The sequence below is a fragment of the Gadus morhua genome, chromosome 16 (assembly GCF_902167405.1).
Source record: "Gadus morhua chromosome 16, gadMor3.0, whole genome shotgun sequence".
Taxonomy (NCBI): Eukaryota; Metazoa; Chordata; class Actinopteri; order Gadiformes; family Gadidae; genus Gadus; species Gadus morhua.
This window is the reverse complement of record NC_044063.1, coordinates 18,949,132-18,973,509: the sequence shown is the minus strand read 5'-3', so window position 1 is coordinate 18,973,509 and position 24,378 is coordinate 18,949,132. Positions and strand designations below refer to the sequence as shown.

The 24,378-nt window shown below is 44.4% G+C and overlaps 1 protein-coding gene across 2 annotated transcripts; it reads left to right on the top strand.

Moving 5' to 3' along the window:
- Window positions 1–5,547: 5,547 nt before the first annotated feature.
- On the top strand, window positions 5,548–13,274 carry LOC115528753 (cholinesterase). 2 transcript variants are annotated; one of them, XM_030337052.1, is made up of 10 exons: window positions 5,548–5,645; window positions 6,890–7,187; window positions 7,706–7,928; window positions 8,462–8,594; window positions 9,010–9,161; window positions 9,652–9,838; window positions 10,841–11,151; window positions 11,359–11,568; window positions 11,674–11,831; window positions 12,944–13,274. In XM_030337052.1, exons 2-10 carry the CDS (start codon window positions 6,899–6,901, stop codon window positions 13,045–13,047), a joined length of 1,767 nt encoding a protein of 588 aa, XP_030192912.1. In that variant the 5' UTR covers window positions 5,548–5,645; window positions 6,890–6,898; the 3' UTR covers window positions 13,048–13,274. The 2 variants fall into 2 exon arrangements, with proteins under 2 accessions (XP_030192912.1, XP_030192913.1); XM_030337053.1 differs by lacking the exon at window positions 5,548–5,645 and having other exon boundaries at window positions 5,724–7,187; window positions 12,944–13,164.
- The last annotated feature ends 11,104 nt before the right edge of the window (window positions 13,275–24,378 follow it).

Genomic DNA, 24,378 nt, shown 5'->3' with positions numbered 1-24,378 from the left:
TCTTTCTTCCTCAGCAAATGCTGCAAGCAAATCTTTTGCAGTTCTTTGCAATTTTCGACGGAAAGAGCCAAACATGCCAAACAGCGCCGTCAAAGTCCTCTTCAAAACTCGCCATACTGCCTAGTTTCCGAGTTTGAGGGGGAGCACAATACAGGAACGCCAGCAACCGGAAGGGGAGGAGTCGCGGCCAAATCCGACGCTAGGCAATAGCATAGATATATATATTAACTAGATGCCCTACGCCGGCGTCTAGAACGTCACCATAGGCGGCCATCTTACCACAGTAAACTGCTCACCCATATCATTGTGTTGGTAGTGATTCATGTACTTTTTAAACAACCATAACTTGCTCAATTTTCAACCGATTTACAAACGGTTTGGTTTATTACAAATGGTATTAACGTGGCTATGATATTGTACGTATTTAAGAACATTATTCTATTTTTCATTATTCTATCAAAAGTATGTAGTGTCATAACTACATCTCTGACGATTATAACAAACCAAACCGTTTGAAAATCGGTTGAAAATTGAGCAAGTTAAGGTTGTTTAAAAAGTACATGAATCACTACCAACACAATGTTATGGCCGAGCAGCTTACTGTGGTAAGATGGCCGCCAGTGGGGACGTTCGACTCCATTGGCCAGCAGCGCGGACGAGGCATCTAGTTAATATATATATCTATGGGCAATAGACGCTGTCCACTTCCGTTCAGCCAGACTAATATAGACCTAACGTTAAATACCAACTGTTGTGTTTATTTACAAAGACACATTTCAGTTTATGCTACTCACCTCAGACAAATGCAAAGCCGTTGGGCGGGACTGATGCTCTCCCTATAATTTGTATTCATCTGGGCGATGGTCGGCCCAATAAAAGTCAACACTCCTTCAAATTGTTGCCGGTTGAGTCGGAAATAAACCTTAAAGCGATCCTCGTCCAGGCGGAGCTCTTGACACAGCCGGTGGTATTCCCCGTACTGCCTCCTGCCACGATTAATGCTGTGGACCCACACTCTCCTCCGGGCCAGGCGCAGGCGCAGGGGGATCGTCCGCAACCTCCGCTGCCACGGCAAGAAGCGCTATTAATCTTGCATTCATTTTCTAATAAAATTGTAGGAGCAACCCGAGAGGACGTTCAGGTGTCAGATGCCAGATGATGGAGCCAACAGATAGAAGCTGTATATCTATGGATACAAGCGATGGCGCATATTAATGATGTAAACCAAAAACGCTCCGTGCGCCTTTTTTGAGCGGCGCGCACAAACGCGTTGAAAGTAGTGCACGGAGCGCTCCGCCTTTTAAAAAGGCATTTGGTGGACACGGCCCCTTTAGAGTTGTTTATTGTCATCATCACATTTGGGACATGGCCAATACCTGGAGTTTCAGTGCAACAACCCTACAAAATTATGTTGAATGAATGTTGAATGTTGAAGGAATGTTGAATGAAGTTCATGGACAAAAAAACCAGGACGTACTAAAAATATTTCAGAAGCGCCATAGGCAAGATGATACATATGCATTACAAAATTTGTCTATATGTTCTTTATGCATCCTTGTCATTCACTTGCCGTTCCATCACATGCCTTACCCAAACAGGTCAATTTTAAATGGCAATGCACACGTTGGACAAGAAGACGCTGCATAGGCAAACAAACGTATGCACACACACACATGTACAAGGGCGTCAGTTTGTTTTTAGAAGTGGTGGGGACAATAACCATAAGCTTGAGTTTGGTTTGAAAACTGCTGGGTACCCTTGTGTAAGCTATTTATCCATTCAACGCTGCATTACAATATGCTCTACAGTGTATTGTCAGGTGTTGAAAATCCTATCCGAACAATAAAAGTTGAAAACCACAGTTTGTGTTTTGGCTTGTTTTGCAAAACAGCGTTGGAAACACCAGGGTATTGGCTCGGGATATGTAATACTAATACACACAGGACAAAGAACAGTGTTGGCAATTTAACACTCATCTTGACATCAACAAAGTTTAGCAGACAAACAATGCCAGACTGTAAAAGGGGTACGAAATGAAACGAGGTACTGAGCATCAGCCTTTGGAAGACGAGCAAGGGCTGCTGGTAGCATGTGTTATAATGCATTTAAAAAAAAAAAGCGCCCAGAGGAGAATTGCATCTGCCAAATCCTGACCACCAGTAAACACTTGCGAAGGACCAATGTAGACTTCACTCGTTACAACATCATAAGCAAATTGCCTGCAAATAAAATCCCCCACAGTTTAGGATAATCACTAGGGGCGGACTGGCCATCGGGAGGTTCGGGAGATTTCCCGAACGGCCGGACGATTTCAGGCCGAGCCGGCCGGCCGTAATTCTTTTAGATTGTTTTATTTATTTTTTATTATTATATATATATATATTTTTTTTTTTGTAAAATATGTAAATAAAAAGGAAAAAGTTGAGTAAGCCGTGATTTGGGGTGGCCTGCTGCCGGATATTTACTTACAGCGCGAAACGGAGCTCTTTCCTGACGGTGAAACGGGGCCGATGCGATGTCTATGGGCCGATGTATTACTGTCAATTTAGAGGGGGGAGCACCCCCACAGTGTATGGGGGCAAAGCGAGCGGCCAAAGCGAACGGCCGAACGTCCCCTCCCAACATGGACTGCGCCGCGGTCTGTCATTTCTGATTGGCTCAGCCTGACACACGGCCGGGTCACTTACCCGGTACTTCTCGTTGATCTCACTGAAGTTACACAGAAATACGAAAATGTCAAAAAGTGGTGAGAGGCAAAAGAATTGGGTGGCGCTCAGAAGTTGAGGTTGAAAAGGAAAAAAATGTTACAGCAAGACGCAGCCAAATGTGCTAAATTAACCGACCTTTTCCATGGAAAAGCCAAGGTTGACGGCGACGCCCCTGTCAGCGAGACCAATGGTTAGGCGGGAACAGGACACAGCAGCATAGCTATGACAGGTGCACTAGCGAGCATGTTTGGCAATATAATAATGACTTAAACTAATTATGGAAGTACCAGAGACGTCGGAGAACAATTCATAATATTGTAATGCCCACGGAAGAGGCAGTGAATGAAGTATTGATTAGAGAGCGATTTATTAGATACCACCGCTAATAAACCATTGGAACACTTCAACACCGGTAACCACAGCAACGCACAACAAACCCCGGCCCGCCCCCATCTCCCAAACCCTGTGTATGTGTATTAAAATAAAAATTCCACTAAAATAATTGTACCTTGCACTATTTAGATCATTTTCAGCCTTGATTTACCTTTCTAGGCACATGCAATTTCTAATATTTTGTACATGGACAAGATTGCTTATAAAATATTTCCCAGTGATCTTCACAACTAGTTTTTATTATTTTACACCGTGGCAAAATTCAACGCGCGCTATTCCCGCGGTCTCATAAAAGGCCTCTCCATCCCAAAGTCCCGGGCCAAATTTTTGGGCCAGTCCATCCCTGATAATCACACAGGTTATGCGAGAACATATTTATGTCAGGATAGGCCTACCAGGCTCCAAGTCGTCACATATCTCAATCAGACAAAACAACTATAACCACATTGGCATAGCAATCACAATATGCAATCTATATATACAATGCATACTAGCTGGAGCACACCAACCAGAATCAGATCACAATCGCTTAGGACCGTGGGTAACCTTTGGCCAGGTCATCATGAGCAAACAGAACCAGCAGCAAAGTTTACGTAAACCAATTTCTTACCTTATGTGGCCCTCCACATGCAGGCTAGATGATGTATCCATATCGTTATCCAGTGTCACAAACATGCTTTTTACAGGAAGCAAAAGGACCGGCTATTTTCTGAATAAAACGGTCAATTTTGGCTGTCTGTCTTGAAACTTCTCCAGTGCGTTCACACCAAACGCGATGGGGCGACAGGATCCCATACAAAGTGAACGTATAGACGCGTATCGGGCGAATTTTTCGCGAGAGAAACCGGCGACAAGTTACGATTTGTCGCGCCACACTTTCGCCGTGCACAGGCGACCACGTTCACGAGGATTTGTGGCGCGACAAATTCGCTCGAGTTGAAATATTTCAACTTTGACACGAATTTCGCGTGATGACAGCCAATCAGCGTTCAACAGCGTGGCCACTGAGTGACATGTGTAACGTAACAGCCAATCAGCGTTCAACAGTCAAACTAAGTGCAGTGCAGTGCAGTCCGGGGTGAACTGCAGCATGGAGGAGAATGTGATTGTTGCCGTTTGCGACTCTCGGAGCTCTATATATAATCGTATATAATATAATATAATTGTATATATAATATCACGGCCAAAAGCTCAGTGCGCCTCCGGATGGCCGTAGCGCGGGGAGCTCTCATAGGGATTGGGCTTCTCGAGGTTTGTTTACCGGCGTTGCTATGGGTTCCGGTCTTGTGTGTTCCAACGGTTTATTTGGTAGGCCTATCTAAATGATGTCTTCGTGCGCGCCTATCGCATGATTTTAGACTCGACGATTTCGGTTGAGTATGTGGGGATTTTTTCAGTCGCAATTGGTTTGCACATTTTTAAAAGTGGTGGGGACAAAATTCATATTTTAAATAGTGGGGGGGACATGTCCCCCCCCGTCCCCCCGTAATCGACGCCTATGCACATGCATATATAAATATATACACACACACACACACACACACACACACACACACACACACACACGCATGCATTTATTAACACACACACACACACACATATATTCACACACATGTGGGCACACACACACACAGATTTTCATAGGCAGCATTATAAGATTAAACCTTTGACCCCTATCTTTGATGCTGAGATTACATAGTTACATTCTCATTTTCACCATCTAATGAAAAATGAATTTCCACTACAATCCTAATAGTGGGTGTATGCGTGTGTGCCCCATTAAAATAGAGTGAGAGAGATAGAGAATAGAGAGAGAGAGAGATCAAATGTGTGTCGGTGGTGACTTCTACCGCTCTAATTCCTGATGGCAAATGTTTACGTGGCAATGACCAGTGGGCTGCACCCTGACTATCTGTTTACAGTCACCTCTTATCACTGTGTGCTCTCTCTCTCTCTGTCTCTGTCTCTCTGTGTCTCTCTCTCTCCCTCTCTCCCTCTCTCTCTCTCTCTCTCTCTCTCTCTCTCTCTCTCTCTCTCTCTCTGAAATAAACGTCTGAAGAGTGTATGCATGTGTGTGCGCATATGTGTGTGCATAAATATCTGACAACTCTATAGTGGATTATGTATATATATACATATATATTTATGCATACATTTTTATATATATATATATATATATATATATATATATATATATATATATATATATATATATATATATATATATATATACATATACATACAACCACTTTAAAAGATAAGATTCCTATAAAATAGTATAATACAATTAGTAAAAAAAAATCTTTATGTAATAATAATATATCTTAAATTATAATGCTCACCCTTCAACCTTAATAAAGCAGCTCAGTGGCTTTGGTAGAAATAATAGCAATAAAGGAATCCAGTGTGTAGGCCCGTATCAGAGGAGGAGTGGTCTGCTCCAACCGTCACAGACGGACAGTGGACGGTCCAGCCTCCCTTGCTTTATAGCTGCTGCAGCCGCACTCACCAGCACACTGGAACCAAACTAGCTTGTGACAGAAGGTAGGCCTTCATTTACAAGACACAAAAAATAATTAAACCTTCAATGATTCCTTCACTAACAGAATGCTGATCTTTGCTTCTACTGTGCTGCTCTGTTTCTACAATGCATGTGCCTCTTCTAATCCTGTAGCTTGTGCCAGGCAGGAATTACGCTGGCTGCTTGCCATTATTGCTGTTGTTTCCTCTATGAATAAAACTTGTTCATGAATGGACTAATGTTTTAGATCTAGCCGCCTGTAACACTGGGAGAGGATTATAATAAGACTTTTAAAAGTTTACAGGGCCGACTGCCATTGTAAACAGGTGATATCTGTGTTTATTATATCATTCATGTCTATTGTATGTAATTAGTTACAAAATATTTGTATTTGTTATTAGTTACACTAATTAATTGTTTAACACCCTATAAAGAGCTTATTTATTATGAGCGATGAATGATATGAATGATTTATTAACAGTTTATGAATGAATTACCGATATCAAGGTTTTGTGGCCTTCACCCCATTTGCGGGCGGAATAGATCAAACTCAGTGGAGACTTATAGACATTTGACAGCTGCGCAGGTTCACACCCATGGTGTGGAGACTTCACAGTCATTTCCCAATGCTGTGTACTCTGATTCACCAAAGTATCATTTTTAGTATCATCTCCCCCTATACAGTCACTCTGTGAACTTTCGTATGCTATTCTTTTTCACAATCCGACGACATCGGCCAGGTGAACTTTGACCTCTTTCTAATACATCTGGGCAGATGGCCCTGTGTTCCACCGACATCGATGCTCTCAAGCTTCGGTTGAGCATTGCACAGTGTATGATGGGTGAAATCTGCCTACCATTCAGGGAAACACATTTGACATGTTTAGTTGAGTGGAATACATCCTCGCCTATAGTTTAAACGTACAATGACTCACTATGTACAACAGTAATAAATCCAAAGGTGTGTATGATGCAATCAATTTAATCAGTCAGTCAACCTTTAATCTGATGATGTAAATGTGGCGGCTGGCAACACACACAACTACTAATAAATGACTTAATACTAGGGAAATGACAGTCTACTACAACAACATTGAAGTCAACACGTGACGGCTGTAATGGAAACACGACAGCTATGTCCGAGGAGGTATCTGGGTCAGGAAAACGTTCCGTGAATCCCATGGATCTGAATGCACATCACTTAAACCCTGAGGTGTGACTGGGGGAAGGGAGTCTGAAGGGAAGGACGGTTTCATTTCCCTTGCAGGGTTCTTCCATGGCGACGTCTACCCCCTTCCTGCTCCTGGTGCTCCACCTGTGCAGCGGATCCCTGGGCCAGCCTCCGGAAGACCTCACCATCAGCACGCTGAACGGGAAGGTGCGAGGGACCCGTCTGTCCGTCCTGGGACACGACGTGAGGGCGTTCCTGGGCGTTCCCTATGCTAAACCGCCACTCGGGGAGCTCCGGTTCCGAGCCCCCAAGCCCGCAGGGAAATGGGAAGGGGTGAAAAACGCAGCCAATTTCTCGAATACCTGCTATCAGCTGCCGGATACACTCTTTCCAGGTGCCATTTTGACAAATTTTCATGATTTTACCTCTCTCTAATGACTGACTGAATGAGTGTCTCACTTATGCTCCAGTGCTTGTCCAGCATATAAGGCCCTTTGTAACAAATATGTCGGAAAAATAATTTGAAGCAGATGTTCATGGATAGAGGATATGATGAAGCCCAACTATGCCCGTCCATCTGTGACATAGGTCATGACGATGGCAGTTCAGCTGGGGATGCATAGTTATTTAAAACACAGTAGAGGGAGCTTCTGTGTTCAAAATACATTTTGAACAACAGCTGTTGCCAAAAAAAACCCGAGCTGAACAAGAGGGATCATGTGTATGACACAGGGGATCGTAAACACTGAGGAACGCAAACAGCTGTGTAGGAGATGTGTGGAATCTAAACCCGTGCAGATATTTGTGAATTGAGAGGCAATCAGTTGAACTTAGTTTACCTCACCCATATCAGTTTTTTTTTTTTGTATTTTGCATTTTATTATAATTGTATTTTTTATGTTTCCTTCACAGAGTTTAGTGGGGCAGAGATGTGGAACCCCAATACACCAGTGAGTGAGGATTGTCTCTATCTCAATGTCTGGACCCCACATCTCAAAGGCAAATCACAAACATTGCCTGTGCTGGTGTGGATCTATGGAGGCGGGTTCACCTCAGGGACTTCCTCCTTGGCCCTGTACGATGGACGCTTCCTGAGCCAATCAGAAAACGTGGTGGTGGTGTCAATGAACTATAGGCAAGGCAGCAAACGCATGCATTTATCAGTACAAAACAATATAGGCACATTATGAATGTAAACAATGATAGTAATGCTATCACTTGTTTATCTTGACTTAATTTGTGTTTGTTGATCATATACACTCAATCATTTGTATTATTAAATCTAACAAATCAGACTTCAGATAAATACCTAAGGTATGATGACAGACCAACTCAGATCTGGGTGAACTCAGCGTTTCATGTTCTATTCCCTTCATATTGGTATCAGCTTAGGCTTCAAACAACACAAACTGGCCACTGTTGAAATAAATCTGTTAAAATCCCCTTCTGAAGGCTTCATCCACTCGCACACATTTGTTTTCTTCGGTAAGAAAACAAAAAGTAAATTAGGGAAATGAGGCGTTACTCCATCCCTTGCAGCTGTTGGCCTCTGGCCCAGGCTGTGTCTCCCCGCAAAAGTTCTGTTGTAACACAGTAGGACAGAGATGACCACCTACTTATCAGTCAGACATAGTTTGACATCACAATGTTCTTTTTTTCTTGTAATAGGCTCGGGGCGCTGGGCTTCCTTTCGCTTCCTGAAAACGATAATATCCGTGGCAACGCAGGCTTACTGGACCAGCAGCTAGCTCTCCGCTGGGTCGCAGATAACATTGCATTTTTTGGAGGTGACTCCTCAAAGGTAGCGTTTGTAAAAACATTTGTCAAATATATTCATCTTTTATTCATTGTGTTGTGATTCATGGTGTCCCTCAGAGGCAACAACAACATATTTTCAGGACGATCCGAAAAAGTTTATCTAACCATTCCGCATTACTCATTATCTTGTCCGGTTCAGCCCTGCAATCTTGTACATACGGAATTGATACACACCAGATGCACGTTATCTTTTCTACAAATTCCTGTACAGTTGTAAATCACATATGTTTTTTTGTTTCTGCGGCAAATTGTACGGAGGAGATAACAAGTAGTACAGGATGTCTTTGTTCCTCATGTTTCCTCTAAGGGTTGGTTTTAACGGGATAAATGTATACTTTCATCTGGTTAATCGTTAACAAAACTGAGCTCCCGGGGTGTGGATGTGTCCTGGTTTCCAGGTGACTCTGTTCGGGGAGAGTGCCGGAGCAGCGTCGGTAGGCTTCCACCTCCTGGCCCCCAGCAGCCACGGTCTGTTCCACCGGGCCATCCTCCAGAGCGGCGTCCCCACCGCGCCCTGGGCCAGCCTCAGCCAGCGAGAGACTTGGAAGAGGTGGCCCTTGATTTGTTAGATTCTGTAACAATAATGTATTTGTTTGGCTACTTTAATTCATTGATGGATATAAATATTGGGTTGTGCCCTCTATTATCACACTCTCAATAGAGTTGTTTTAATATTTGTGTATACATATATATATATATATATATATATATATATATATATACACATTTTCTATTTATACATGTGGTGTTTATCAATTGTATATGTATATACAATTGATACACACCACATAAAGAGATATATTTATATATATATCTATATATATAGATATATATACACCAAAATGACAACAATAAATCATTTATTTTCATTGGGGCAGGACAGTCTAGTAGTTAACGTTCTATAGAAGCCAGAAGACCCCGAAAATCATTTGAACTAGTGACAGTGTTGTTGCGCCATCCCTTAATTTGTTATCCAATGAATCCCCCCCCCCCCCCCCACACACACACACACACACACACACGCACACAACTTGTGGTAGGAGCTTGAGCCTGGCGTCTCTCCTGGGCTGTCCCCGGTCCCCTGCTGCTGATCTGGAGCGCTGTCTCCAGAGAGTCGACCTTGTGGACATAGTGACCGAGCAGTTCCAGGTGTTGACTGAGGCCTCCATCCTCGGGTTTCCCTTCGCACCGTCCGCCGATGGGCTTTTCCTACCTGACGAACCAGAGGTATGCGTTGGAACCTTTGTGTTCCAACTAGTTTTTTTATAACAGGGGTATGTCAATTGATAATGATATTTTTATATGCACTCTACAAGAGTTAATTGACGACTATTTACGTGCAATTACGTTACAGATATTTTCTGGCCTGTAAGATCCTTGGTAGCACTTTCAAATACATGCAACAGCATGTATTAATGAAGGATTAATGAAGTAGAAGTGAATTCCTACTGAATTCCACATCCATGAAAAAATAACAAAAATTACAATCATGCATTTAGCAGAGACTTTTATCCAACACATCGACGGCAGAGTCAACCATGCAAGGCGAAAGCCAGCTCATCAGGAGCAGTTAGGGTTAATTGTCTTCCTCAGGGACACATCAACATCGAACTACCAACCTTTCGGTTACAAGACAACTGCTCTACCTCCTGAGCTAAGCCGACCATTAGGAAACAATTCAGAATCAGCTCTAAATTATTAATGAGATAATGACACAATTGATTATGCAATTATTTATGAATCGTAAGTGGATGATTTACAAACTATGTACATGTGTTAATCATGCTTTGTAAACACTAAATAAGGCTGCAATTTTTTTGTTAACCTAGTTATAAACCATTAGTTAATAGTGCAGCAGATGTGCTACCAGCTTTATTATAAACGTAATACAGTTCATTACACAAATGTTGTCCTTTGACTTGAGTTACCTCATTTTATTCATTGTGCCTTGTTATTTTTCATTTAATTGTAACAACTGTTAATTGACAACAAACTTGATCATGAATCCCTCGTCCTGGGATAAAAATTAAAGGTGGTAAGTGTTCGTGACAATCAAATCTCCATTGTGTTAATTGTTGTTTGCCAGTGTTTCAATATACTGTGTAACTGCATACCCACAAGTGAACTACTTGGCTGTCTTATTATTCTGCTTTTTGAATAAGCTGAAGTCATGTGTGACGTGAGACACACACACACATCACATCTCTCTGCCTCTCTGCTGATCTACAGGTGTTGCTCAAGACTGGCAACTTCAAGAAGATTGAGGTGCTTTTCGGTCTGAACCAGAATGAAGGGACGTACTTTCTAGTCTACGGCATGCCTGGCTATAGTCTCGCTGGCGAGAGCCCCATCAGTAGGAAGTTGTTTATTGAAGGCATACCACTCGCACTACCAGGAACCAACAACGTCACAAAAGAGGCAGTCATTTTCCAGTACACCAGCTGGAGTGAGGTGGACAATGAGGTGAAGAACAGAGATGCCATGGGTGACCTGTTAGGACATCAGTTCTTCAGTTGTCCCACATTAGAGTTTGCACGCAGGTAATCAGCAATGTGACAGGGATACGTAATGCTTATTGATGCATATGTAATTGTTACAGATAAAATAGAAGACAAGATAATCCTACTGTAAGCCTTGTTCTGCTACTCGAATGGGCTACTAGAATGGGCTTCTAGAATGGGCTAGTCTGAGTGACACATTGCTTGCTGGCTACAGTATTCCGAATACATTCTACTTTCTGTTTCCAGGTATTCCGAGCACGGAGGAAAAGCATTTTTCTATCTGTTTGATCACCGCTCATCTGCCAACCCCTGGCCAGCATGGATGGGTGTGATGCATGGCTACGAGATAGAGTTTGTCTTTGGGATGCCGTTGAATGCCTCTCTTAAATACACAGAGAGGGAAGTAAACATGAGCAGGAGCATCATGAAGCAGTGGGCCAACTTCGCCCGGACAGGGTATGAACTGACTTTCGTGGTCTTTTTGAAACCACAGAATATCAACCTATGTTGCAGGAATTTCTGATGATTATAGGATGGTTTTTCCCCACTATTTCACCTCAGAAATCCAAGCAACAGCGGAGTTCCATGGCCCCTATTTCAGGCAGAAAGCCAGTTCTATCTGACTCTGAACACCAACCAGCCTCTACAAAGGAGCAAGATGATCGCTCAACAGTGTCAATTTTGGACCAATTTAGTACCAAAGATCCAAGGAGTGTCAGGTATGGAGTCACACAAACACCAAATCCCTCTCCCCCTCTTTTCTATGCTCTCTTATCGGGCATCTCATGAATATGGATGCTGAACCTTTTGAGAGACTTGATTTTCACACTTGCATATCCATACGGGGCAAGCCAAAGTGTACGCATCGGGTGAGGATGTTCAGTGATCTCTTTGAGTCATTTAAACACGGTTCCTTCCCAGGCATACACAGCTCAGTTCCCAGTAACACTGCAGATGTGAGTCGGAGGATGGCCCCTCACCACCTCACTGAATGCTAATCACACAGTTGGTCAATAATACTCGCACAACCCTGCACTGACTCCACTATTACTCATAGGCACTCCCCACAAATGAAAATGAACACAAACACACACACTTACTCCCATACTTGCATGGTAAGCAAGCACCTCAGGCTGGAAAATCTGATTTGATGATGGATTACAACATTGTAATTTCACAACTCATCTTGTTTGTCTCTGTATACTTTAGTTAGTCATGGGTCAAGATGCTGTTATTCAACTAATTAGTCAGCATCAACTCACTCATGGATATTTTTTTTTTCATTTAGATCTTGAGCTCATTTAGTTTATGTATATATTCCAATGATATTCTGATATTATTCTTATATCTCAAAAGAAAAGCATGAGCATGAGTTTCACTTCATATTTCATTTGAGGTAATCGTCCGAGTAAGAACAAAGATTGGAGTCAGAGTTGAGGAACGGTGGAATTCACATAATGATTTACCTTGTTTGGGGAAAATCATATCTCTTTTAAAGTGTATTGCGTGTACCCTTCCTGTGCGCACTGAAGAATACCTTTCCCGATAATATCCACTTAGTGGGCTCCAAAGGAGAGACACCTCCCAACACACAAATTGAACTGAAGCACAAGTCCCAGAAGGAAAGTATCTTTCCAAAAACATCATGCATTCTATATTGACAATGAAAGCCACACAGTTAAATTCAGTCTAGTTTTATTTCTTCTCATTAATAGATTCAAATTGTAACCTTGTGATATGACTCACGGGTGCCGTTTCCGTTTGATGTGGCTTTTTGTGAAATATTTGAAATATGAAAGCGGAACTCATTTCCTCATCCTCTGTTTTCTAGAAGCTCTCGACTCTTGCATGGAATCGTCTGGGACTCTGGGCAGCAGCTGTAACTTCCTCATCGTTGGGATGATGCTCCTTACATTCTCCTTGCGGATTGCGTAAACAGCGAATTCACCAGCAAACAGCTAGCTGATGCCCCTTCAAAGAATTATGGTAATAAAGTCAAATCATAAGTGTATTATTTTTCTAAAATATTTTTAAAATGATAGCAAGGACTGCTACAACAATGAGGCTACACAGATGGATTGCATAAACATAGCCCTTTTGACTTTCAATGTTCAATGCTGTACAATGTACCAAATTAAGAAATACATTATTTTGTGAACAAATGATTGCAACGTAGTCTTTTTTTTAAATTCTATATCTTCACCAGAGAATATGCTATGATAACAAACACCGTCACCAAGTAAAGGTCACAACGTTGATATGAAAAGCTAATCTGATCTACTTTGATGGCTGAGTGGTCCTATGTGCAACCCGATGTCCTCTGATGCAGAATTAATACAAAACAATACATTGTTTGTATGCAAGTCATGTATGGATGTGCTTGCATACATATTAGGGTTTGATTTCAAGTTACATTGCAGAGGACATTTTCTCCTGTGTACTTTTTTATACGTTTTAGGAAAACATTTGCATAACTTTTCATTTGATTTAAATAGATTACAATGGTTGTACTGCTCTTGGATTCGTGCTCACAAACAAGAATGGATTAACATTGTGATCATCACAACTTCAGACACAAACACGACAATCTTAACTCGAAAGAACTGCTTTGAATCCTGTGAGAACACACTTTTAAACATACACGAAAATACACTCCAACACTGCATTTTTTAAGTGTTTGAGTGCTTGATTCCTCGGGCACTGGTTTCAATTCTTACAAATGTCCATCGGCTCCTCCAGGGGGAGTCAAGCTTTGTTAGGATTAGATAGGGAGAATCACAGAAAGGTTTGGGGACCAACAGGGGGGTAAAGGAGTCTGTGGAGACAGGTGCCTAGCATTAGCTGGGGCATCAATGCAACCCCCTTCATGAAACTTAGCATTTAGCCATGGAGGAAGGCATTGTCTTGAGTGTGCCTCATCCATTATGGATAAGGGTGGATATAGGGAGGGAGGAAGCAAAAGAGGAATGATGGCAGGAGAAAGAGATGAAGCAATAAAGGAAAGTAAAGGCAACAAGGAGGTATATAGCGTCCTAATACCACTTCATGGAGAAAGGCAAAACCGTTGATGTTGCACCACTATAGTGGTTTGTTTGATAAACCAAGTCACTTATATTCAGTGACAGACTTATACATAAAAGCAGACGTAGAGGAATACAGGAATGAAAACCAACCAATCATGCTGCTGGAGTTGAAGGTCTGTAAGTGTGTCATTGACAAACCCAAACTTGGCAAGCAGTGGTAAGAGGAAAATGTCCCTGATAAGGTTTCAAATCAACACAATGGACACTGGCCCCTGTTTAACTACACTAATTATAATTCTGAAAGCTTCCTCAACACATATGAATGAGTTTCTCTTTGGTGGAAAACCAAAGAGAAACTCACTTCTCGTTACCTTGCACCGACGTGATGTCAGAGGTGGAATAGGTCAGTTGTATATCAGTGATGACTGCAGTCATAAGGAGCAAAGATGGCACCACCCAGCATGTGCTTCCCTGATGTTCAACTAGTAGGGATGGGCGTGAGGAATCGATTACTCGAGTACTCCTCGTTACAAATGAACTCGGTTGGTGGACAGGCAAACTCGAGTTTGCATATACACACACAAACAAGTTTTCTGAAGCAAATGTATAAATTTTCTGTCGGCGCCACTAACGCATGACGTGGGCACAAAGAAAATTAAATGCATCCATTTCCATGGCGCGTTCCGTGCCGTGTGCAGGCACGCCAGAATTCAAAAAGTTAAGAGATGGCGGTTAAAGCAAACCGCAGCGAAGAATTGAAATACTTTAAAGAAATAGGAGATCATAAGGTGAAATGTAATATATGCCAAGCGAAATCGAGCTACCAGAAAGTACTATGCGGCAACATATGCTCCTGAAACACAACGGTGAGTTCGGGAAAGCAGACCCGCAGCAACGGTGAAAGTGAAAGTGTGTCGGCTATTTTCACCGCCGCAAGACGCAGCTGTAATCCCGGGAATGTAGAGTAGATCACAACGCTTAGTATTTCCATAGTCCATTTGATGCCGTTTTATTTGCAGCTTTAAGCATTTATTTGCAATGGTTAGGCTACTTTTTTCGTTTTTTTTAAACTGTTACAGGCCTTGGTTCGACGTGATTTAAATTGTGAGACGCATATTTATTTTTGTAAGGAAAATGTGTTTTGAACGTTTGCAAAAATAAATAATGAATACTCTGATAACTGACTGTTTTGATGGAGAATAAGCATTACATGTTTGGTTGGTAATATTGCCGTTCATCATCAGGCCTATTCCTGCTGCAGATGCGTTGCATTCTAAAAATAGATTTGATTTAACGAGTACTCGATTGATCCTCGAGGAATTCCTTCGATCACTCGAGTTTGGAATTTACTACTCGTGCCCATCCCTATCAACTAGGATTATCAGCACTGTTTGACAGTCTAGGCATGCAAAGCTTGGAACAGAATCATCCTGTCTTCCAAGTCTCTCTAGGTCTTCCTCAGACGAGCCCTCCATCGTTGCTTCCAGTCATCCCGATTCTCCATACATCTGGCCAGTTCATTGGTACTTTGCACTCCTGCATCCTTGTTGAGTACATCCACGTATGTTAGTGTAGGACGTCCTCGAGACCGATGCCCATGGGTTGGTTCCCATAGTACCAACATCTTTGGCAGTGTCCCGCCAGTCTCATTCTCCTGGCAGCTACTTTCTCACTCACCCTTGGTATTCTTTCATACAGGATCCTGTTGTTAACATGTGTACTCTTGCTGATGTTAAGTAATGCACGCAGCATTCTGGTGTAGCACCCGTCTAAAGACTTCTGAAAAGGTTGGCTTCAGGGACCAGCATTCGCTGCCGTAGAGGAGAACAGACTCTACCGTTGCATAGAAGAAGCTGAGTTTGATTTGACGGGGGAGGTTGGAGGTCCATACACAGGTCATGCCGTTCAGGGCCCTCCATGCGAGTGCCTTCCTCACCTTTAGGTCCTTCTCGGTTGAGTTGACCCATGAGCCCAGATACTTGAAGTCCTTGACTTCCTTCAGCACAGTGCCAGTTGTTGTCAGCGGTTGATGCTCCGGTGAGATGTTGTAGGAGATGGAGTTCAGGAGTTCCTGTGCTTGCTCCACGTTGTTGGAGAGCAGGCTGATGTCATCCGCGTAGTCCAGGTCTATCAGGACTACTGCAGGGTGTCGCTTTGACCTCCTTTGGGTTAGGGTGAAGCCGAGGTCCTGCTCCCGCCCACTAATGGCTTTTCTGAGCGCGTAATCCAGGACTATGATGAAGAGGAAGGGGGCTAGTGTGTCCCCTTGCATTACTCCAGCCAGGATATCAAACTCCTCATTGTTGCCATCTGGGGTAGCCACCTTGGACCTTGTTCCTGCGTACATGGTCTCAATAGCCCGGAGTAGGTTGGGAGGCCTAGGCCTTAAGGATGCCAAATAGTTGTGAATTGCCATTGGTAATTTCTTCAAGTTACTAATCCTTTCCACAAATATATACACAGTTGCCTACATAATACACAAAGGATGTGCCATCTTCAGCCAAAATGGACTTGAACCAACACATCTTTTTAGTCTTGTTTTGTTTTTCCTTTTTTTCCCTCTGGCTTCGTGAGCCATTGGTTCCCGTTCAAGGCTTGGGTAGTTAACGAAAAAACCCTTAAAAAGAGCACATTGTGACCCCACCTCCTCCCTGTGACTCAAAGACGCCGCCAGAAAAAGGTGCAAGAAGATGGAGAGGCCAAAAAATGGAGTGTCATGCTATCACTGGCACATGGCAACGTCTCTTGTGATACTTTCATGTACAAATTAAATAAGACTGTGGAACATGATGTTATAAAGCAGAGATAAGAAAGAGAAGAAGGAGAAGAAAGAAATGATGAAGAAGGAAGGATTTAAAGCAGCTTGGCAGGCGTTCAGAGGAAGACATAATTCTACCAGCCAGGGGGTGAAGACCATGAGGAGGCAGAGACAAGGGCCTCTTATTCAGATGAAACTTTCACAGATTGGACATTACAGGTTTATTTTTTTATATATGTATCCGACTTCATACTTTTACTGGGCACGACTTTCTGTAGTGGTAATCCGTACGTCAATGAAGTGGACGTCAGTTGAAACCCGGGGGCATTTATTTAATTTTTTCTCCTCGCTGCACATTAGTTCTGTAAAGCGCAAGTCCATAATGGATCCTCACACAACCAATGGGAACACAGTGAATGGTGTATAGGCTGTTGAATTACTTTTCACCCAAAAGTTGAACCTTACAATGTAGAAATATATCTGTAAACAGCTCACACATCTTATTAAGCAATGTCCTTAAAAGGTAGGTCTGCTCCTTTCAAAAGACCTCAGAGACTTATTCTGACCCATGTTGTTTGAAACTCTCTCCTTTTTGAACTTTTAGGGTAGACGTCTTATACTGCGGCGCCTCTTTTAGAATAATTCAAAGACACGTCTTCGATGTTCAGTGTCCTTTTAAATGGAGGTCAATGAGACACTGCTCGATTTCCATAGCTGCTGGGGAGTTACACAAGCTTCATCCTCATGACTCACAAGGTACAAGCTACAATAGAGTGGATTAAATGTATACGTTTTTTAAAGAAACACCATGTCAAACATGTTGTTTGGCTTCACATAGGAAAATTCACACACCTTGACCCACCTTATGTATTCATATATACTGTATATATTTTTCCTAAGATTACCCCAAATTAAACACCATGATAATATGTGCCTCTCCTGGAACCGTCACCTTATCGTTATGGAGAGGTCTGCGTGTCCCTGTGTGTTGTCTGGAGCCTTGTGCTCCTGGTAGGGTCTCTCAGGGCAGAGTGGTCTCAGGTGAGGGGCCAGACTAAGAATGGTTAAAAAAACTCAATGGATAATGGAAGAAGAGGAGATGTGACCTGGCCCGAAGGAAGCCCGGGGCCCCCGTCTGGAGCCAGGCCCAGATGGAGGGCTCGATGGCGAGCGCCTGGTGGCCGGGTTTGCCACGGAGCCCGGTCGGGCACAGCCCGAACAAACTACGTGGCACCCCCCCTCTCTTCATCCCATGGGCCCACCACCTGTGGGAAGACCTGTTGGGGTCGGGTGCGCAGCCACATGGGTTGCAGCGAAGGTCAGGGGTCTCGACGGACCAGTCCCGGGCGGCAGAAGCTGGCTCTGGGGACGTGGAACGTCACCTCGCTGTGGGGAAAGGAACCAGAGCTTGTGAGGGAGGTGGAGCGCTATCAGTTAGATCTGGTGGGGCTTACCCCCACGCACACGTCTCCAGTCTCAGCTCTGGTACCGTACTCCTGGATAGGGGTTGGACTCTATTCTTCTCCGGAGTTGCCGAGGGCGTGAGGCGCCGGGCGGGTGTGGGGATACTCATAAATCCCTGACTGAGCGCCGCGTGTTGGAGTTTACCCCGGTAGACGAGAGGGTCGCCTCCCTACGCCTAAGGGTTGTAGGGGGGGAAACTCTGACTGTTGTTTGTGCGTATGCACCAAACAGCAGTTCAGAGTACTCGGCCTTCTTGGAGACCCTGAATGGAGTCCTGTATGGGGCTCCAGTAGGGGACTCTGTAGTTCTGCTGGGAGACTTCAACGCCCACGTTGGCAATGATGGAGACACTTGGAGAGGCGTGGCGGGGAGGAACGGCCTCCCTGATCTAAACCCGAGCGGTCGTTTGTTATTGGACTTCTGTGCTAGTCATGGATTATCCATAACGAACACCATGTTCGAACATAAGGGTGCTCATAAGTGTACCTGGTACCAGAGTTCCCTAGGCCGAAGATCGATGATTGATTTCGTGATCGTGTCATCGGATCTGAGGCCGCATGTTTTGGGAACTCGGGTTAAGAGAGGGGCGGAACTGTCTACCGACCACCATCTGGTGGTGAGTTGGATCAGGGAATGGGGGAAATTTCCGGATAGACCTGGTAAGCCCAAAAGAGTAGTGCGGGTGAATTGGGAACGTCTGGAGGAGGCCCCCGTCCTAGGTATCTTCAACTCACACCTCCGGCTGAGTTTTTCTGGCATTCCTGTGGAGGTTGGGGGCATTGAGCCGGAGTGGTCGGTGTTCAATGCCTCCATTGCTGAAGCTGCGGTGGCTAACTGTGGCCTCAGGGTCTTAGGCTCCTCAAGGGGCGGTAACCCTCGGACACCGTGGTGGACACCGGTGGTCAGGGAAGCGGTCCGATTGAAGAAGGAGGCCTTCCGGGATATGATATCCTGGAGGACTCCTGACTCGGTTGCAGGGTACCGACAGGCTCGAAGGGCTGCAGCTGCTGCCGTGTTGGAGGCTAAGCAGCGGGTGTGGGAGAAGTTCGGAGAGGCCATGGAGAAGGACTTTCGGTCGGCACCAAAGTGTTTCTGGAAGACTATCCGGCACCTCAGGAGGGGGAAACAGGGAACCATCCAAGCTGTGTACAGTAAGGATGGGACTCTGTTGACCTCAACAGAGGAGGTCGTCAGACGTTGGAAGGAACACTTTGAGGAACTCCTGAATCCGAATAACACGCCCTCTATGTTGGAGGCAGAGCTCGGGGTTGATGGTGTTTCGTCGTCAATTTCCCTGGTGGAGGTCACTGAGGTAGTCAAACATCTCTGCAGTGGCAAAGCCCCAGGGATTGATGAGATCCAGCCAGAAATGCTAAAGGCTCTGGGTGTTGAGGGGCTGTCATGGTTGACACGCCTATTCAGCATTGCGTGGGAGTCGGGTACAGTGCCAAAGGAGTGGCAAACCGGGGTGGTGGTTCCCTGTTCAAAAAGGGGGACCAGAGAGTGTGTGCCAATTACCGGGGTATCACACTTCTCAGCCTCCCTGGTAAAGTCTACTCCAAGGTGCTGGAAAGGAGGGTTCGGCCGAACGTCAAACCTAAGATTGAAGAGGAACAATACGGTTTTCGCCCCGGACGTGGAACTACGGCCCAGCTCTTCACTCTCGCAAGGATCCTGGAGGGGGCCTGGGAGTATGCCCATCCGGTCTACATGTGTTTTGTGGATCTGGAGAAGGCATATGACCGGGTCCCCCGGGAGAAACTGTGGGAGGTGCTGCGGGAGCATGGGGTAAGGGCGTCTCTACTCGGGGCCATCCAAACTCTGTACTCCCAAAGCGAGAGCTGTGTTCGCGTCCTCGGCAGCCAGTCAGTTTCGTTCTCAGTGGGTGCTGGTCTCTGCCAGGGCTGCGCCTTGTCACCAATCCTGTTTGTGATATACATGGACAGGATATCGAGGCGTAGTCGTGGTGGGGAGGGGTTGCAGTTCGGTGGTCTGAGGATCTCGTCACTGCTTTTTGCAGATGATGTGGTCCTCATTGGATCATCGGCCTGTGACCTTCAGCACTCACTGGATCGGCTGGCGGCCGAGTGTGAAGCGGCTGGGATGAGGATCAGCACCGCTAAATCTGAGGCAATGACTCTTAGCAGGAAACCGGTGGATTGCTTACTCCGGCTAGGAAATGAGTCCTTAGCCCAAGTGAAGGAGTTTAAGTACCTCGGGGTCTTGTTTGCGAGTGAGGGTACGATGGAGCGTGAGATTGGCCGGAGAATCGGAGCAGTGGGGGCGGTATTGCGTTCACTCTACCGCACCGTTGTTACGAAAAGAGAGCTGAGCCGCAAGGCAAAGCTCTCGATCTACTGGTCGATCTTCGTTCCTATCCTCACCTATGGTCATGAGGGTTGGGTGATGACTGAAAGGACGAGATCGCGGGTACAAGCGGCCGAGATGAGTTTTCTCAGAAGGGTGGCTGGCGTCTCCCTTAGGGATACGGTGAGAAGCTCAGCCACCCGTGAGGAACTCGGATTAGAGCCGCTGCTCCTTTACTTAGAAAGGAGTCAGCTGAGGTGGTTCGGGCATCTGGTAAGGATGCCCACTGGGCGCCTCCCTTGGGAGGTGTTTCAGGCACGTCCAGTGGGGAGGAGACCTCGGAGAAGACCCAGGACTAGGTGGAGAGATTATATCTCAACACTGGCCTTGGAACGCCTTGGGATCCCCCCGTCAGAGCTGGTCAATGTGGCCCGGGAAAGGGAAGTCTGGGGCCCCCTGCTTGAGCTCCTCCCCCCGCGACCCGACCCCGGATAAGCGGATGAAGATGAGATGAGATGATAATATGTGAGTCTTGCCGAACCAATTTATGTCCAGATTCAACAAAGGATGACATTTTTTAAGTTCAAACATTGTTGTACCTAAAGATGCATACTGCGTGCCAGCGAGACCCTAGATGACCTAGGTTGAGGCTAATCCCAGGGTTTAGTTCCCGGGGGCTTCGACTATAGTTGTAAAACTGGAGCCAGACATATGCATTGACTCCCTTTAATTGCACGCCAAGCCGGCTTGGATGCTGCCAAACCTGCAATTAATGAGTATATTCAGTAGTCAATATTACAAGAATAACATTAAAGGTTAGCACTTCATTCTGTCATTTTATTTAAGACTACATTTATTTGTTCAATCAGTTCATAAATGCATAGTCCTACATTCAGATTTCTTTGGTATTTTTTTCTGATAACTGTTTTGTTTTTGTATATAATTTTAGAAAGGAAACAATAAACTGCGACACATTTTCTAGTGCCCTACAACAGATTTAGTGGCTTTATTTGTTTTAATTTAAATCTGCAGTTTGAATAACTGTGGCTGGTGCCCAGAATAAATAAAAGAACATGGTTCTGGAGCCTAGCGACAGCAGCTACACAATGAAACACATAGGATTAATATCTAACGACAACCATGCCCCCGTCCTTAGTCTGTTTAATCCCAAATATAGTCTCAGAATTAACTCCAAAACTCTGAGAGTCTCATTTCAAACAACTTCCCCTGCCCCCTCCGGGCCTGTGTCTGATTACCTGCGCTTATACCTGCACCAAGCAACTAATTTCCAACCCCCTGGAGTGTGGCAGAAAATGCACTAGACATAAATACCATGGCAACATGACAATGCTTCCGACCCCAGCTGTCAGGCGCGCTGGAGACAGCCATCATTCAAATCAGACAGATGATTAGTCGAAGGACGAACCCAGGAGGAGAAAGAGAAACCGGGGGGGGGGGGGGGGGGGGGGGGGAGAGAAAGAGAGATGAATAGAGAGGTGTGCCAATGCACCTTCATTAATGTGTGTGCGTGCATGTAGGCGTGCCTGCATCTGTGCGTATGTGTGTGTCTTTGTGTACATGTACATGTGTGATTAGAGAGTCTTTCTATGCATGTTAGTTCATGTGTGTGTGTGTGTGCGTATGTGTGTTTGTGCTTGTGTGCATAGATTAGTTAGGGTGTGTGTGTGTGTGTGTGTTTGAGAGTGAGTGTGCGTTGCTAGGTGGCACAGTCACGGGTGTAATGGAAACGGAAATTGAGGCTTTTGTTTGAAGGTGAGACTGTGTAACTTATGGGAAGACAGGGACATAGAGAGACTCTCTGTGTTTGACGAGTACTTCCAAGTGATTGATGGATTTGACATTGACAAAAATGATAAAAATAAGACGGAGGATAACAGTATCTATTATTTCACTACTATTAAACAAGGCCTCGTATCATATCATGTATCGCATCTTTATTTGCTAATTCCATATTCCATTTTTTTTTTTCCCAGCAGTAATACTGATGGGATATAGTAATACTCCGACCCAGAAGAGAAACCAAACACGAACCAAACTACTTACTTTGTTGACCCCCTGACCTCGCTAATGACACTTTTCCTTCCTCAAAAACACACACCCAGACACACACACACAGGTCAATGTTGCTGTATGGAGCAAGTATGCGCAAACATCACCGCTGGAAACTCACTGACTAGAACTATGTGTTTGTACAGGTTAGAAAGAATTATGTCCGGTTCCTGCTTTCTCACTTCCATTTTGTTTTTACAGTAGTTTCCTTCAATAGAACGTAATAAAGCATTGCATTTTATTTTTTTATTTTATTTTTTTATTTTCCCTTTTCCCCGTCTTATTCCCTACACAGCCTTGGCTAGATGGGAGTGGATTTTGATGTGTTTGATGTTGATGACACTTTGGGGGACATAGGGCTGAATGGCCAAACAAATGGAAAATGAGGCAGTATTAGTTATCATGGCGCAAAAATCACAAACTGCCTCTTTTTTCTTTGGTCATTGAATGACAAGTCAAAGTGAAGAAGCCATTCATCGCTACATTAAATAAATGACGAATGCCATTCCAAATATAAAAAAAATAAATAGATGGGAGTTTTAGACCTTGAAAACTGTTGGAATGGGCCCGGGCTCCAATAGCCTGTATGCGTCAAGCTCAATTCGTTGGAACCCCATTGTGTGAACGCAAAGGCTGACAGCTTGTTTACGATTCAGGTTTGAATCCCAGAGCCAAGGAGGCGGGGGGAGGAATTTTTACTGGGGTTTCTAACGTGGGCTAGCCAGACAGGGTCCATGCTCAGATTTTCCTGTTACAAGGGTTGAGGAAGTGCTTTGCTAGCCAGCCAGGGTCCATGACGTTAATATTATGCTTGTATTGATTGGTTCTTATCTTTCTCCAACAAGTCCCAGGGTCGCAAGGATTCCACTGCCAATGAAGATTGAGTTTGTCTTTGAATCACTTCAGATTTTAATAGAATATATACATTGTAACTTTTGCGAATTCATAAGATAAACAAACTCATGTACCCAAATTAAGCTTCATAATGAAATTGTGCTGGAATCTAATAATGAATTGCTGCTCTGATCAAAATGCAAAAATTACTTTACACACACAACACACAGACGCAAACACACACACACACACACACACACACACACACACACACACACACACACACACACACACACACACACACACACACACACACACACACACACGCAGACAACCAACAAATGGATAGGTACACAATATGGTAGGAAAAATTAAGGAACGTTGTTATGAGTGGAGTCATTGAGAGGATTAGTGCTGTTATGTTTCCATGCATCTTTTTTTCATTTTTCAGTACAGTGCTCGAAAAAAATTGCACAGTATGTTATGATTATCCCTTGTCACCAAACCTTGTTCCACACATTTTAGAACCATGATGAGGATAATTGCGGTTATTATGAGGGCAATAACAAGACGAAAGAAGAGGAAGAATTTGGATGGGACAATTGTGATATAATTACTACCGCCGCTATCGAATCACGCGCCATCCATCACGCCGTCCATAATCAACCTCATCCGACACACACCAACGTTAAACACTCGTCCGACTATCTCTCCCGCGATAGCTTACTCCTCTGTCCTTGTCCCTGATAGCCGCTCCATTACGTGTCTCAGAATGCTCGCGTCAACACAATGAAGCCCGGGCTCCGGCGT

What these genes read in the sequence shown, in the direction of transcription:
- LOC115528753 (XM_030337052.1), top strand. Translation starts at nt 6,899, where the DNA reads ATGGCGACGTCTACCCCCTTCCTGCTCCTGGTGCTCCACCTGTGCAGC. An exon ending in GCCGGATACACTCTTTCCAG is followed by an intron (nt 7,188 to 7,705) that starts GTGCCATTTTGA and finishes TTTCCTTCACAG; the next exon opens with AGTTTAGTGGGGCAGAGATG. An exon ending in GTGGTGTCAATGAACTATAG is followed by an intron (nt 7,929 to 8,461) that starts GCAAGGCAGCAA and finishes TTCTTGTAATAG; the next exon opens with GCTCGGGGCGCTGGGCTTCC.